Source organism: Glarea lozoyensis (assembly GCF_000409485.1).
Source record: "Glarea lozoyensis ATCC 20868 chromosome Unknown GLAREA5, whole genome shotgun sequence".
Classification (NCBI taxonomy): domain Eukaryota; kingdom Fungi; phylum Ascomycota; class Leotiomycetes; order Helotiales; family Helotiaceae; genus Glarea; species Glarea lozoyensis.
The window spans coordinates 1,231,750-1,247,035 of NW_007361000.1; the positions used below are offsets into that span (position 1 = coordinate 1,231,750).

A 15,286-nucleotide genomic window follows, 5' to 3' on the forward strand; every position below is an offset into this window, starting at 1 on the left:
CGACAACTGGCGCTCGGAAGACAATTGTTTCCCCTTTCAATCGAGGACACATTATATTCCTCATGCAAGCTTCAGGCAATTTATGGGATTTAAATATTTCACTAATTTATTTGAGATTGGAAACGCCAGTCTACCCGCAAGTGAAATACAAATTGAAACTTGGTCGACTACTTCGAATATTATTATTATGTCTTGCCTCCTATTGTGGTCCTCCTAACCGTTTGAAGGATCCTTGGTCATCCTACATCATAACTAGGTGATGGCGAAAAGAGACTAATAATTTCTGATTGTCAGTAGTCGTATGAGGCTAGAGCATGAGTCTATATGTTTACCTGACATGTTGCTTACAAGTAAGTATTCATGAAAAACATGCTTTAAGCTGGCTCTAATTGGCGGAACACGAACTTATATTTCGTCATTGTCGGCAAATCTTGTGGAACGTATTTTGTCTGAAGTAAATTCTCGACTTGAAACATACTCAAAATAATAACATTGATCCACGCTTTTCCTAGCCCCTTGATTTTTACACGCCACATATCCAGAGCTCATAATATACATGGTAATACATCATACAACTGGGTATGTCCTCTGTTACCTCAATCTGCTTTGGATGCACGTCTTGTTTCATTGACTCTGGCATTCAATATACACCCTGTTCTTCTCGCGTCCTGACTATTGTACAAGTCTTGAAACTTCCATAAATCTTCTGAGACGGAGCATACCGGTTCGCCGACGGTATCATACGTTCGTGGAATTTCGGTTGCCGGTAATTTGAAATCTTCATTAATTCTCAAGCCGGCGCCTAACAGAACGGTGGTAGTGACGGTGATATTTACTCACGCCAAAGCGTAACAAGTCCTCCAATCTTCGTCGGGATCAAGGCCCTGAATCTGAAACTCCTGACTGTGTTCGAGATAGTCATAAAATCCGGACTTGCAGGTATGGCATATGCTTTCGAAGCTTATTGTTGAAGGATGGGGAGAGCCCAACAAGTTCATGTTCGCAGACAGCCTCAGTCGCTTGAATCTTCCAGAAATGCTGTCCTTCTCCGCTGTTCACGCGGAGAGCTCTCTACAAAGTATCTTCGTTCTACAAAGATGCCCTGCTGGTGACCGGGCCCTGATTCCTCATCTTCCACGGAGTGTTCGCGTTGAACCACAAGATCATTATGAGGAATTTGAGTGTGGAGTTCCGCAGTTCTAAACGAAGCACTGCTGTTTGATGGCGGCAGAGGAAATTGCTGCCGGAAATCGCGTCCTCGGGATGATTCTCCTTCCACTTCAGAAACATGTATGGATGGCAGCTTAGACTTTATGCTGGGTGCCAGTTGAGGGGTGTTTGTGTTTTCTGGTAACTGCGAATATATCCTCACGCGGTTTTCGGCTTCAAGTGTGCGAGCTCTTTCCTCTTCAGAAGGATGTCGTGTAATACTCGGTAGGCGCTGAAATTCGAGACTCTGATCTGGTGTACTCGCTTCTCGTCGCGCGGCTCTCCTCTGTATGACCATTGTTCGAATACCACAGACGCTTGTAACCAGACCCCAATATTGTCGCCAGGACTTCGTTGTTCCAAACACAAGGAATGCGACAAGGCTCGCGGTGACCCCAGGAATAAAGAACAGAATATCCGCTATCGCGCCGGATGTTGCCAGATTCGGTTTACCTTCTGCTGCTAAGGAAGTGTTGGTGCGGAGCTGAACTAGATTGAAAACAATGATGGCAACTTCAAAAATCCTGGCATATGTCAGTGACAGAAACTCTGGGGGTAAGGTCGTTTTCAGTACAATAAGATGAGGAACCCAATAGTGAAACGAGTTATAAGTGCTCTATCATATATTGATCTTCGGGATTCTTCAGCCGCAGAAGATTGGGTTGTTCCTGGGGTGCTAATATTAGGCGCTCTTGATCCTTTCGAGCCCCCAGAAGCCCACCAAGCTCCCCTGTTTCTAGAACCTGCCACCAGACGCCTTGTCTTAACATATTTATACAGAGTCAAGAGCAGGCAAACTGTTCCTGCCAGCATACTAAAGAGCACTCCAAAATTTAGTAGATACTTTCGATTGAGATAGTCTTTTACTCACAGGTAAAATTAGAGACGATAAAGAATAGCGGAACGCTATCGAGGATTGGCCTGACTTGCATGAGGCCTATAGTTACAAGTGGAAAAATTACAGTGAAGATTTTAGATACGATTGGCATGTGGCTGTTCCAGATCAAAAAGCTGTTGACTCGGACATTCCACTTTTGAAAGCAAGCTGTCAGCATAACTCCATCGTCTAGAAGTGGTATCGAGGGGCCATTCGTCTTCGAATCTGTAATAACTTACCGCGCCTATGACTAAGGTTACAGCCCTAAGATAAATTAGAAAGCAATTGAAAGTGGAAGAACCGCACCATACCAGAATAATATATTCAATGCCATTGCATTATAACAAAAGAATTCTATTGTGGGAGCTTCAGTTTAGACAGATTCAAGCAGAATGGGCTCATACGTACGAATGTAGAAAAGAATCACATCTGTTTTCTCAGCAGCTCCGCCAAAGGCAAGTCCTGGGTGACTCAAACTTTTGACAGCTTGGTCAAACTGCGCGTGCTTGATAATTGACCAATCAACCGCATAATGTATTTGCTGAATAAAAGATCCTAACGTCGCGATTGATGTGAAGCTTGAAAAGATCATCACATCTGCGATGTCAGCTTTCCTTCATATTATGTCCGTGGAACGACCTACAAGTAAATCTTTCTCCGTAGGCCCAAAGCAGTAACGTTAATAAGGTGCTCGAAATCAAACATATCAATGAGTAGGTAAGTACAACTGCTGATATCGCAACCGCCTCCGAGGGGATACCACCCATTTAGGCAGGGTTAGGTAGTCTTCTGTGAGCAATGTTTCCCTAGTTCCAGCGCGCTGGTTTTGCAATGAGATTTACCATTTCTCTAACTCCATGTTGCTGATGATGAGATAGGTCGAGCATGGGTGCTGAAGTTGAAGAAGAAGACAAGACAAGAGTGAGATCACCCTCAAGGTATATGGCCAGTTGAGAGCCTATGCTTCCCTCCCAGATCCAAGTTCGCTACCCGGATCGGTGGCTAGGACATGGATAAAACCATTGGGCTGGGGAGGCGATTTCAAGCTTCGGTGCAGAAACAGACAGCAATGCATGATATCGAACCTGGCACCCGGTTCTGGTGGCCACAAAGAATGCCACTACGAGTAAGGAGAATTACGAAGTACTTCGAAGTAGAACATCGGCGGAGAACAATCCACTGCAACGGACACCAATGATTGGGGGGGGGGTTCTGAATGAATGGCCCTGAATTACCTCTCACCCCGTTTGAGATGTGGACTAGTCAGTATAGTCGGCCATTTGGAAGGCTGTATCGCTGGATGGATTCCGTCCGAAACACACCCTGTCTCCACGTGTTTTTGTGGCAGCGTACTTGCACAGGTTGATACAAGTTTGCCTTCGATTTTTACTGTGCGTAAGTCTGTTCGCACTCCGCCGCCGCCGTTCGCCAGCTTTTCCTCCAACCACCTCGGGCTGACGGGCCCTAAATTCTAAAAGACGGGCAACAAGGATTTGACAGATGCTATGGACATACGCCAATTTGGGAAGCTCATAGTGCAGTTCAATGTTAACTGTGGAGGGCCTGCGTTGCGTAGCGTCATGGCCGTACCGGCGTGCTGCACATCGGCCAGAGAATTTTCAGATCTCTACCCACACGGAATGCTTCCTGGCGAGTCTCGATCGCTGGGAAATATGATCATTAATATACAACCAGGGGCTACCCGGTGATGAGCATAAATTGTCCGCCAACTGACGCGCAACAACAAAGACAGACTATGGTTTCGACCACAATGTGGAGTAGGGAGGACCCTAGAAACTTTGCCTTACAGTAGTCTGTTTGGGACAGTACTCCGTACAGTAGTGCAAGCTGGGTATTTAGCGCGTGAGAAAAACGCACCAGTTACGAAGTATACATAAATGTCTTGCCCTTTCTTACAGCGACTCGTTGCGTTCCGGGAGGACAATTTCGTTTTCCAAACCGTCGAGTGATGTTGATACCTAAGAAGGTACCACCTGCTCGAAAAGGGGCTCAAAACGGGGGCGCTATGCCATCTCACGTGACCAACAAGCCAACGATCTTAGCGCACTGACCTCTCTTGGGGAATCATGGTGACTGCCTGAAGGACAAAATAAGTGGCAGTCACCTACCCGTAAATCTTAGACTAAACAATAATTCCACTTCGAATAGACCTTAAAGTCTCATTTACTTAAAACGGTTGACGAAATAGGGATAATGTTCTAAGTTAAACCACTAAATCACGATATTTCGTCAACTTAGTTAAAGAACTATTCTGGTTCGATTGCCACTTATTTTGTCCTCCGCGAGGCGCGCTGACCTCAACATTTCTCTTCGCCATGAGAGGGTTCTTGGGGAGTCATGGTGACTGCCTACCTAATATCATGGTATTCGTTCGTGTCTGGCGCTGCTCTACATTGCAATAGAGCACCGCTGCTCCGTTTGATGACGGTGCTGATACATCGAGACTTAGCAAGCATCCTTTGAGTGATGATTGCACGAGTTCCTCTACTTCTCCTGTCCACCGTCCAAATATCTCTCCTTCTTCCTTCACAATAAGAGCGTCAACTACCAACTTTGAAGTCAAAATCCCCTTCTATGTCAGGTATCTCGCTGGTTTATAATGCGTGAGTCCATGGAAATTGCTAGCGCGAAACCAAAAAGAAATTTTTGGGTCCGTAGCTTAAAGGATTGCAAGAAATGAAGTCAAGCACTTGTAGGTCTGTGTTTCACTTGCAGCTTTACTTAACACTGTTGCAGTGTAGCGGGTAGTCCATGCTGATGTTTATTAGCCAATAGTTCTTTGTTCGAAACACTGTTCAACGAATTCCGCTTCTTGTCCTAGCAGATATCCAAAAAATACTAAGGCTCCATTCTGAGGTCTAAAACCTCCAATGCTCAATTGTAACGATAACATAAGGCTTAGAATACCGCAAGTTGATGTGTCATCGAAAACCTCTGCAACATGTCGTGCTACAATGAGCACAGCACCACTAGATATTGTCTCGTTGAAAAGGCAGCATTATATGCTCATTGCTTCAAGAAGCGGTCTGAATTGATGATACTGACTTAATCTTTTTTCCCAGCACCGTCCATAGGGACCACGACATCTTCAACTGGAGGTGTCCCGGGGGCAGATATTGCTAAAACCCTACTTCTCTTGTTGAACTCATCGAACACCCCCCAGTCTCCAATCTGCTCCTCGAAGAACTGATCCATATCGATACCATCTCGCTCTGCTTCTTCGGCGATTCTCAGGTGCATTCCAGGAATGAATTTCAAAATATAGAAAAGGGCGCACGAGACAAGAAAAGAATAAGCCGAAATAGCTGTGATCTCAGCGAACTGCCGTCCAACTTGAATGCCAACGCCATCTAGAATGGTAGAAGTTTGGAGTTAGGCAGGTTCATTTCCGGCATAGACTTGGACAGGATAGACCTACCGATGGCTCCTGAAGCAATTGTTACTCCATCTAAAGCAGAAACTGATATTGGTCAGCACCTGATCTTCCCACGGCAATCATGTTACTCACTTTTCGATGTAGCAAAAAGACCGGTTAAGAAACTTCCCACCATTCCGCCAATTCCATGAAGTTTGAAGACGTCCATTCCCTTGTCAATATGCATCCAATCGTTAAGATTTTGAAGTAAAGCGCAAACCACAGCCGTGATGAAACCAATGACTGCCGCAAGCCATGGTTCGACGTAACCTGCTGCTGGCGTGATACCCACTAGGCCTGCAATAGCGCCTTCACATGCTCCTACGACGCTGAATTTGCGACCATGCTTGATGTAATCGACCATCACCCATCCCAGGACGCCCGTTGAAGCTGCTGTGTTGGTATTGAAGGCGGCGACCATCGCTCTCACAGATGCATTCAAAGCACTTCCTCCATTAAACCCGAACCACCCAAACCATATCAAGACAGTCCCAAGAAATACAAGTGTAGTATTGTGAGGACGTCCGTGGCTTGGATCGCCTACGTGCTTACGTTTTCCAAGGACGAATGCCTGTGTGCAAAGGTTAGCCCGCAAACGACATACTTCCATCTTCTCCAATCCCATTCCACACGAAGGTCAGGTGGATACTCACGTATGCGAGAGCAGACCACCCCGAAGCTGTGACAGTTAACAAAGATGACACTTGACACCACCTAGGCATGAGAAGGATACTTGCCGATGTGCACAGGGCCACCCCCAGCGAAGTCAAGGGACGGCAATTTGAAGAGCCAGCCATTCGGGTTCCAAGTCCAACATGCGATAGGACAATAGACGATGGTTGCCCAGAAAAACCCAAAAACCAAACTAGGAACAATCCTGCCTCTCTCGAAAGCCCCACCAACGACTATCTGAACAGTACAAGCACTGCACTGTGATTAGTTCCTAGTCCCATTAAAATTCGCAGCAGACTTACCAGAAGAGTAGCTGATAAAGACAGAAAACAATTTCAGGAATAACAGCACTCCCTGGACTTGGCGCGGCCATAACATTCTTCAACCCGAAATTTGCCATGTCGCCGATGAACGGTCCGGCAGTTCTAGAATATGCAAGTGTATAGCCCCAGAACATCCATTGAAAAGTCGTGACCGCCGCCACCATCAAGCTTTGGAAGAGCAAGGTAAGTGCGGACTTGCGACGAGCAAGACCTCCATAAAGAAGACCAATTCCAGGGATGATTAGCCAGACTATGAAGCCACAGAAGACGAGGTAAGTGTAATGGTATTCGAGTCCAACATAAGGCGCGTTTACGTCAATCTCCAGAGGATTGCCTCCACTGGGTATTGACTCATTGAAAACAGGCTAAACAAAATGCAAGTCAGCTTCGTACACTCAGAAGTTGGACACAAAAAATATCCTTACTGCACTCATTCTGACGACCTAGATGTTTGTACGACTAGCAGCTTGACGTCCGTCCTGAACTTCGAAGACGTGACAAGCTCAGGCACCAGGGGAACCAGATTCTTATACGTCCATAGGTCGCCATGTTATTGGATGTAAATGGTATGGTTTCTATCATGGTTCTATCAATAGCATGTGGAAAGGAAAGCCAATTATCTCTCCGTATAGCTTATCAAAGTTCCCGCGCTGTGCCGTTATATCTACCAATACGTAAGTAGTGCAACCGAAATTGTTAAAAGGTTCATATACCGTGGTGAGTAGCCTTCATGAGGTGTGGTTGATAGCTGATAAGGACCTTGGCGAAAGGGGACTTGATGACCACTTTGGGAATCCCACTCTTAGCGAAAGGTGACTTAGCTTGCGGTCGACAGAATAAGTGGCAGTCAAAGCACGATATTTCTTCGATTAAGTTGACAAAATATCGGTATTTAGTGGATTAACCTAGAACAATATAACTTATTTCGTCAATTATTTTAAGTAAATAAGACTTCTTAAGCTCTGTTCGAAATCGACTTATTAAGCCCTAAAATGAGTAGGTAGGTAACTGACACTTATTTTGTCCTCCGCGAGCTTAGTTGAGCCTATGATGAATACGATATTTACTTAATCTATTTGACACTCTGCGTATTGTTTGTTGATTTTTAGGAAAAGAAGCAAGATCCTGTAGCTTGCCAATAAGTAAGATCGTAACTATTTCACTAATTAGTTAGCCATGAGCTGAGATCATACTAATACTTTATCTTGTCCTCCGGGAGGCGAGGCACTTGCTGCAATCAATCCATATAAAAATTTCGTTGTGGACAATTACACTTTTACTGGAAATAGAATATACAGATAAGCCGATCTATATCTTTTAAGCAAAATAAGAGGTTGCAAGACACACGTAATTATATGGCGGGTTGTCTTCAGTGCAAAGATTTTACCTTGTATTATTTCTTTCTCATGCTGAGATATTTGCTACCATGAAAGTGCTACTCGAATAAGTCGTTTTGATTCAACCACCAAGCATTCTGATATTGGAAGCTGCACAAGATTATTAGCCACAGAATCGACAGTGACATCAGTCATAAAACAAGGTTTTGTTTGGGGAGTGGATTAGAGGGTTGTTAATTGTCAGTCTTGCTAGATTCTGCGAAATTTTGGAAAACACACCATGTTTTGCTTCTCTTTCATCGATGGATGACTCGAGAACGTACCTATGGAGCCTGTATATCATCTTCTGATCGGGTAGATGTTCTTATGACGATCCCAGCTGCTGTCCGGAAGAATATATAGTTTAAATTGGACCAGCCTTTTGCACAACATGAGGATTTACATAGAGACTTCTATTGGCGGCGGTTGCTTGAGGTCTCACGTCTTGGTGTTGTTCGGTGCTTGGATTCGTATGTTAATATGAAACCTGAACCGTTATCGTGTACACCAAACAGATATTCTCGGCTTTGTAAGTATTACTAGGATTGCCAGGATTATACTCTCACTGAGACATATTGTTGTATACCACAATCTATCGGCGGATGAAAAACGAATCTTGCCTATTCTTATGCTTTTCGGAGCTAACGAGCTAAGTACTACATGATTTGTGCATTTATTTTGTGCCTTGGCCTGGATGGAAACTTCGTTGCTCTTCTTAACAGAGAATTTACCAAATTTTATCTGACTTGAAGGTTACTTGCCTCATAAGTTGAAGGTATTGGCGACAAGGACCAATGACAATACAAAATCAAATGAGCAGCGATTGTTGGAGTGGTCATTCTGCGCAAAGATCGACTTTGTCAGGCCATATATGGAAACAATAGTTGGAGTAATCTTTCAGCTTCAAATATGAGCTTACTTGCTGAAAGCATTGTTTTATCTCTCTTATGGTAGCTTATGCAGTCACTAGCTGTCATACTTATCTGCTTACTGCCCTATATATACACTGACGCGGCTTTGTACTACCTGTTAAGCCCGTAAGGTCTTTTGTCCACGTGGTAATTGTCCTTGTGTCACTGAATTTATGTGTGATTGTTGCTAATTTGGGGTTCTGGAATTCTCGGTTTCCAAGGCATTTATTCAAGACACATTTGTGCGGGGAAATACAATTTTATTTCAAGAACATAATCGATAGTCTTGCGTGTCACTCAGGACACCCATACAGATAATACCATTGTTACTTGGAAATCATCAAGCCTTATCAATGCGAAGAGACACTAAGCGAGCGACCCCCTCATCGGGAAGGCATGCCACGTTGTGAGAGTAACACAACATAACACAACATAACATCCGTCTAGCATACACAAGATAGTCAGCTTCACAAATCCTTCTTTGTCTTAGAACTCAGCACAAACAGAGCCATACCTTATGCTTCTATTTGGCCCAATAACAAGAAGGTGTTCACCGCTTCGCTTTTTGCTTGAGGTTACAAGTGTTACCTATCTAGGTATATCATTATGGTCACGTGCGAAAGGCCGAGAGCTTGGCTCAGTAGGACATGAAATGCTATTTTGAGAATCTTTGTTACGAGGCAAGATTTCTTCTGACGCCGGGGTGGATTCGATAGATCAGTCGACCAATTTGCTACGACAAGGATTCGTCGAGGGACATTGCATCGCCCCCAAATGCCGTTCCACCCAAGTAGAAAGTTTCGGGTTGGGGGTATATTGGCATATATTGAAGGATTATTTGACACCATTATCACATAGAAAACAAATGCAAAAAATACGAAGAATGCATTTTGTAAGAGATGGGCCTAAAAGGCGAGATCAATATTGTAAAAGCAACCAGGTTCTTTGTGAACAGGAAAGAGAAAAAATGTAAAATGAGCTGTGCTTCCATCCATGCCGCAAATCAACAGCAAAAGCATCTAGTAAATGCAAAATAAGAAAAACTCTGACAGTTCATAAGAATCTCCAACATGCGGGGTAATAAATTCCCGAAAAGAACCCCCAGTACGTGCTGCCATCCAGTCAGCATCCTCTACATTCTAATCCGCGGCTGTGCCACTATCGTACATGTCATTCAATCATAAATCCCAGCCGAGTGTGGCCTCAATTCCTGGGACATGTGGTCAGGTTTGATGATCCAGGACAACATTGGTATGGTCAAGTTGTCGGTTTTGCACCTCCATTGCAACAACTTCGAGCGTTGAAGCCAAAATTGCTCGGCGACATCTTAATTGGACTGAGCAATCTACAGCATCAAGATTGTTAATGTCGCGTGCTGGTGGACCTTGCTGGCTCGGTCTCGTCAACGTAAAAATATTCTGCAGTTCCTGTTCCGACGAACACGTCTGGATCCCCACTCGATAGCCATTGCTGATCGTCTGCAGCTGCTACATAACTATAGTCATGAGAGCCATCGGCCGTGCTGTATCCTATATGATCGTTTTGGTAATATCCAGAAGTGACTGGATAAAAGTCCGATCCCGAGTTTCCTGTCGTGGTCTGATAGCTGTTGGAATTGCCTGAATAGTATCTATCGTTGTGTCTTGAGGTTGAAGTGGCGGAGTGATAGCCTTGAGCCGTAATGTACATACTCTGGCTCTCTGTTCCTGTCGTTGTAGTATGGTCGTCGTAATAATGCTGAGAAGCAAAATCTGAAGGCTCACTTGCCCGATTCATCTGGTTCGTCCGATGACTATTTCTATCGTTGCCTTCGAACTTCATATCATGGTCAGGTGGAGGTGGGGTTGGGCTATAATTGGAAAATTAGCTTTGCTTTCATCACCTCGAAAGTTAGGGGATCTGACCTTGAACTTTGATATGTGCATACCGGCGGCGGATACCTCCTCGCACAATTGGAGCATGGCCGATCTTTGGCTTGATTGCACTTTTGTTTTCGCCGTCTACATTCCGTGCAAGATGTAAAGGTTCTCTGTCGTGGCCGAAGACTTCCAGATAGTGAGCCATGCATCGTATCGGACATAACCGTTTGGGCGACTTTATTCTATTGTGGCGGGTTGACAGTTTGAAACAAGAAGTTTGGTGATTGTCTTCACACGCATTAAATGACGATCAACCTCATTCATTAATAGTCCAAGTCCATGAGACTCAAGCTGAGGCACATTCTTAAGACTGCCCAATGAGATGCTAGAAAAACAGCCATTTGTGCCACAGCTTAGAGCTGAGTCGTTGTCTAAACGATACGAGTGATTTGGGGAAAGAAATCGGTTCATTCTGCGGGTATTTTCAAGAGAAGGATTTAGGTCCTGCCCTACACCTCGGTACACTTGTTGATTTCTGGTCGTGTAGTGAACCATTCCTCTTGAGGTACCCTTGTAAGACCAGCCGGCATGCTCGCATCGTTAGGCAGTGATTAAGAAGCCACAGCTGTCCCTGCTTAGTTGGCGTTTCTGAGTACCGGATCCATTCAGGTCCCAGGGCTGAACCATTTAGAGTTTAGATTATGTACCAAATATGGACAATTGCGGAATCCCAGCTCGTCCACGGCTGACCACAGTTGTCACGCATGTCAGTTCTGAGAAACATCCACTACTTGGCAAGGCTCCAATTGCCTAGGTTCCTCATGTCTATAATATAAGCGAGCGTCGATGTCACTAGGTATAGGGCGTTGCCGGGCACCACCGTGCTGCTTTTGTAATGATTTCGAACATCATATTGCTGTCGTTGCAGTTGCTAGTCAAGTGAATCTCCTCATTACCAATCCAATGACACGAATGGTCTTTGTCATCCAATACTCTAATTCCGTCACAAAAGTAGGGCCCTATCTGCACCTGCCCCATGTGGCTGTGCAGGTGTCGAACACGAGGCTGAAGACGATTGCCAAATAGACAGAATTACTAGAGATAGACCTGATAGTGCTTTGTGGGCACATGAGTTCAAGCATCAAAAACCATATGATTAGCCTGATACTGCTACTAACAAGCCCATTGGGAAGATTTGACTAACATCTTGAGAAGCGAAGTGCCAATACTCATAGATCGATTGATTAATATTTCTAGATTATTATCATCAATGACATCGCGGACTTCTGTGTGGTGCGTCACAAATGCTCCATAGTATACCAGTGGAGCCCGTTCAACCAAATGGTCACCAGGGTGGCTGCATGATCGACCGTGAGCTTGGCCCCTTTTGTCGAATACATATGATGCTACAACATCCTCTGACTTGAAAATCATCTGCTTCATTTAAGTGTTCATTGCCCACAAGGACCAGCTTTTGGAAGTGAGGCGATTGTTTAGCACCCTAGTAGTTTCTCCGTCAAATTAGAACGATGCATCAACTTCTGCTGCTAAGAACTGGAGGATCAAAGGTAGCGATTTGTGAAACTGATCATAAGTGCTTCGATGGAAAGTTCTGATCGAAGTGCCGTAAGCGGTGATGTGAGTGTGTGGCATGTTTCTATGCTAAATAATAATAACGGCCGTAGATGATAGTAGATTTGGACGAACCCTGCAGTACTAATGCCAATAACATGGTAGCAGCCCCCCCAACTGACTATCGTAACCATGCTCCAATTCTGTAGCCTCAACGGGGAAACGAAAATCATATCAACTAAATTCTCCAATTTGGGCAATAGTCTACATGAAACATGCTTGATTGGCGATTGTAAATCCGGTTGTGATTTTTTCGTCTCCTTGTCTCCTTGTCTCCTTCGCAGGCGATCTCGCGCACACTAGAATGTACGTACTGCCAATTTTATAGATCCATTCACTAAGCAAAATTGGATGGGTATGGCGGTATCGAGAAGTGTAGGAAGTGTCTTACGTCCAGCTTGCCTGCCTATCGTGGCTAACGGGCGCCGGGAAGGACCCCCACACATATCGCACACATATTTCTTGTCCGAAGCACTTTGCTTGCTGAAATGGTGAAGAACGTGCCCCTCAAAGCGCCCAGAAGAGTAAATTCTCAAATGCGGAAGAGACAGCTGCAAATGCAAGATGAAACGTTGTCGCAGGAACTTTCCATCTCTACAACGTGGTTACATTTAAGGCGACCAATGGTATATTCTTCAATCTCTCCGTGGAAATCGAGGCGTCTGCAAACGGTAGTTAAATGACATTCAGACTACTCAGCCATGCTGTAGCCAAATCTACTGGTCTTGTTCTCGCCAATGGCTTTCTGAGTTTGCGGCTGAGGTCCAGCCTTGGTAAAAAGCAATCGGGATTTCACGCATTACTCGGAAAGGAAAGCCACAGGCTCATGTTCCTGAAAGGGGTCATTCAATAGTCCATCAGATGCTAAGTTACACACTCACAAGGCAGATTTTAGTGTCCCAGACTCAATGCGTCACGATGCGTTGCTGCATATGTATGCCGCTGCCACGATGGAGCCATGTGGAGAGATAGTGGTGGCTAGTCAGGCTGACAGGCTGAGGGCTTGCAGCAGAGTTGTGGAATCAGAATTCGGACCATGACTGAATGAGGCAGAGCCAATTTGCGAGTCCAAGTGACGATTGGTGTGAGTAGCATTGTGGGGATGTAGTTGCGATGGGAATAATTGAAAGACGTTGGACATCGCGGGTCTCCACAATGACACCAAAAGCAGCCCCCTTTATGATACTCGGGGAATAGGAATCGGGAAGATGGAGAAACATCTCTCTGCCCTGGTTCCAGCGACCCTGACCACGTTAGCAACAAGAGTGTTTAACGAGTAGTACATGTTGTAATTCTAATTTACATGATTACAAAACTCATTGGTTTTGCAGAAAGTGGGATTTTCTCATTCGGCTATCCGATTTTCCACTTTTAGCAATGGGTCACAAATAAGACAAGCAGCCTTCAGATACATCAGCTGTCCTTTCCAAGAATATCACACATGTACGCCGGCTTACTTTTGCGTTACACCTTTCAACAGTACGCAAAGAGTCGTTGTCTGACAATATCAATCGCTGCTTTTTTACTATATTCTCGCTTATTGTCCATCTCCTAAAATAGAGTATATTTGAGAGTCACGTGATCTCAAGATGGATCAAGGTTGCACCCGAGCAGAACCCGAGCAGAAACAACATTACCAACACAAAGTTCCTCCAGCCTCAAAAGTTTCATGCTCTTTTTATAACTTCATATCACATTATTTCTGCAGAATCTGCCTTGGTCAATCATATATGAGCATCCGAGATAACCTTTACCATGCAGCTACACCAGAGCGGATCAAAACGCATCCGGTTGGGCTATTCTTCAACAAGAGACTATCTTCATCAGCATCACAGCACGACCAGTGTAATCTCACCCTGACGGAGGTGTGTCCGAAGCTCTGCGTTTTACCTCCCACTTTCTTGCAAAGACCAGAAATTGTCTTCTTCTTACTTGACGGTAAACGACAACAGCATCAAGACCTCCTTTTCCGACGAAGCCTTCAGCGTCGCTGCCTCCTCGGCTGACGCTATTAGACTATTGACGACTGTTTCATGAACAAAAACGGAAGCCTGAGTGTCTCGGCTCATCAAAGTGACATGCCATGTGCTTAGCTAGTTTCGGTGCGGTTTACTGGGTCTTAGAAGCTATCACGCTCATGAGGAGTAGCTTCTCTCTGTGCTGCGGGTTCATGCAACTATCCTCGACACCAGCCAGCTGTTTCCCTTGTGAATCTGATCGCATATACCCTCATTCGTCTTGATCCTTCAATGTCGGATCTCAGCCAACAGTGGTTATCCGATGCCTTTACCGCCCTCGGATTTCTGATGCACGCCCTTTGGTCCATCAGCCTGATGAGTCCTCACCGAGATGGACAGATTTGGAGCAAATATCTTGTGCGTTAGAACGACCCCCTAGGCCGATCGTCTTGTACTTTAGATGTAAAATTGGAATCTCCTGAGATACGGTATTACAAGAATTTTTCGTCGATGTCCAAATTGTCCGGGAATAGGAGTATTTGCGGCCTAGAGAGTGAGGACTCCTTGGCTTTGGGGTTTTCTGCAAAAAGCTTGCTGTTGCATACCCCTGTGCAGTTGCCTCTCTCAAGGTGTAAAGATGAAGAAATCTGCCAACAGCCTCAAGGGGCGGGGAGCAGGCCCACGTCGCATTTAGCCGGGAATGCTCGTAAGCTGTCCAAAAACCTCCAACCCATCTACGGAGCATACACATGACACCAAGACATCATACTAACACATCTTTGCAGAAATTCCAAGTAAAACATCTCACATAAAAGAGTTATGAGAAACACCAAGGAATCTGGTAATCCGCTTGGGGAACGGACGACATCCTCCGAGCCTCTCTTGGTTTATCCATATCAAACCCACAATATCCATAGCAGATCACTCGTGCTTGGTCGGAAAAACTGTATTCCACCCACCAGCGTAGGTCTGTTAGTTATTGGGAAAGATAGAATCTATTACTATTTAGCTCAATGTCTTCATAAACATTCTT

The 15,286-nt window shown here is 44.9% G+C and overlaps 3 protein-coding genes across 3 annotated transcripts; all 3 read right to left on the reverse strand.

Moving 5' to 3' along the window:
- Positions 1-1,012: 1,012 nt before the first annotated feature.
- On the reverse strand, positions 1,013-2,853 carry GLAREA_04605 (uncharacterized protein; the record flags this gene model as incomplete). Its single annotated transcript, XM_008086982.1, has 7 exons — positions 1,013-1,733; positions 1,799-2,033; positions 2,081-2,240; positions 2,326-2,350; positions 2,398-2,440; positions 2,495-2,683; positions 2,730-2,853. The coding sequence occupies 7 exons, from the start codon at positions 2,851-2,853 to the stop codon at positions 1,013-1,015; spliced, it is 1,497 nt and encodes a 498-aa protein (XP_008085173.1).
- Positions 2,854-5,152: 2,299 nt separating this feature from the next.
- Positions 5,153-6,951, reverse strand: GLAREA_04606 (Ammonium transporter; the record flags this gene model as incomplete). The annotated part of the gene is made up of 6 exons (XM_008086983.1): positions 5,153-5,457; positions 5,526-5,567; positions 5,616-6,093; positions 6,270-6,447; positions 6,497-6,882; positions 6,943-6,951. The coding sequence occupies 6 exons, from the start codon at positions 6,949-6,951 to the stop codon at positions 5,153-5,155; spliced, it is 1,398 nt and encodes a 465-aa protein (XP_008085174.1).
- A 3,215-nt stretch (positions 6,952-10,166) lies between these two features.
- On the reverse strand, positions 10,167-10,868 carry GLAREA_04607 (uncharacterized protein; the record flags this gene model as incomplete). The annotated part of the gene is made up of 2 exons (XM_008086984.1): positions 10,167-10,653; positions 10,732-10,868. 2 exons carry the CDS (start codon positions 10,866-10,868, stop codon positions 10,167-10,169), a joined length of 624 nt encoding a protein of 207 aa, XP_008085175.1.
- Positions 10,869-15,286: the final 4,418 nt, after the last annotated feature.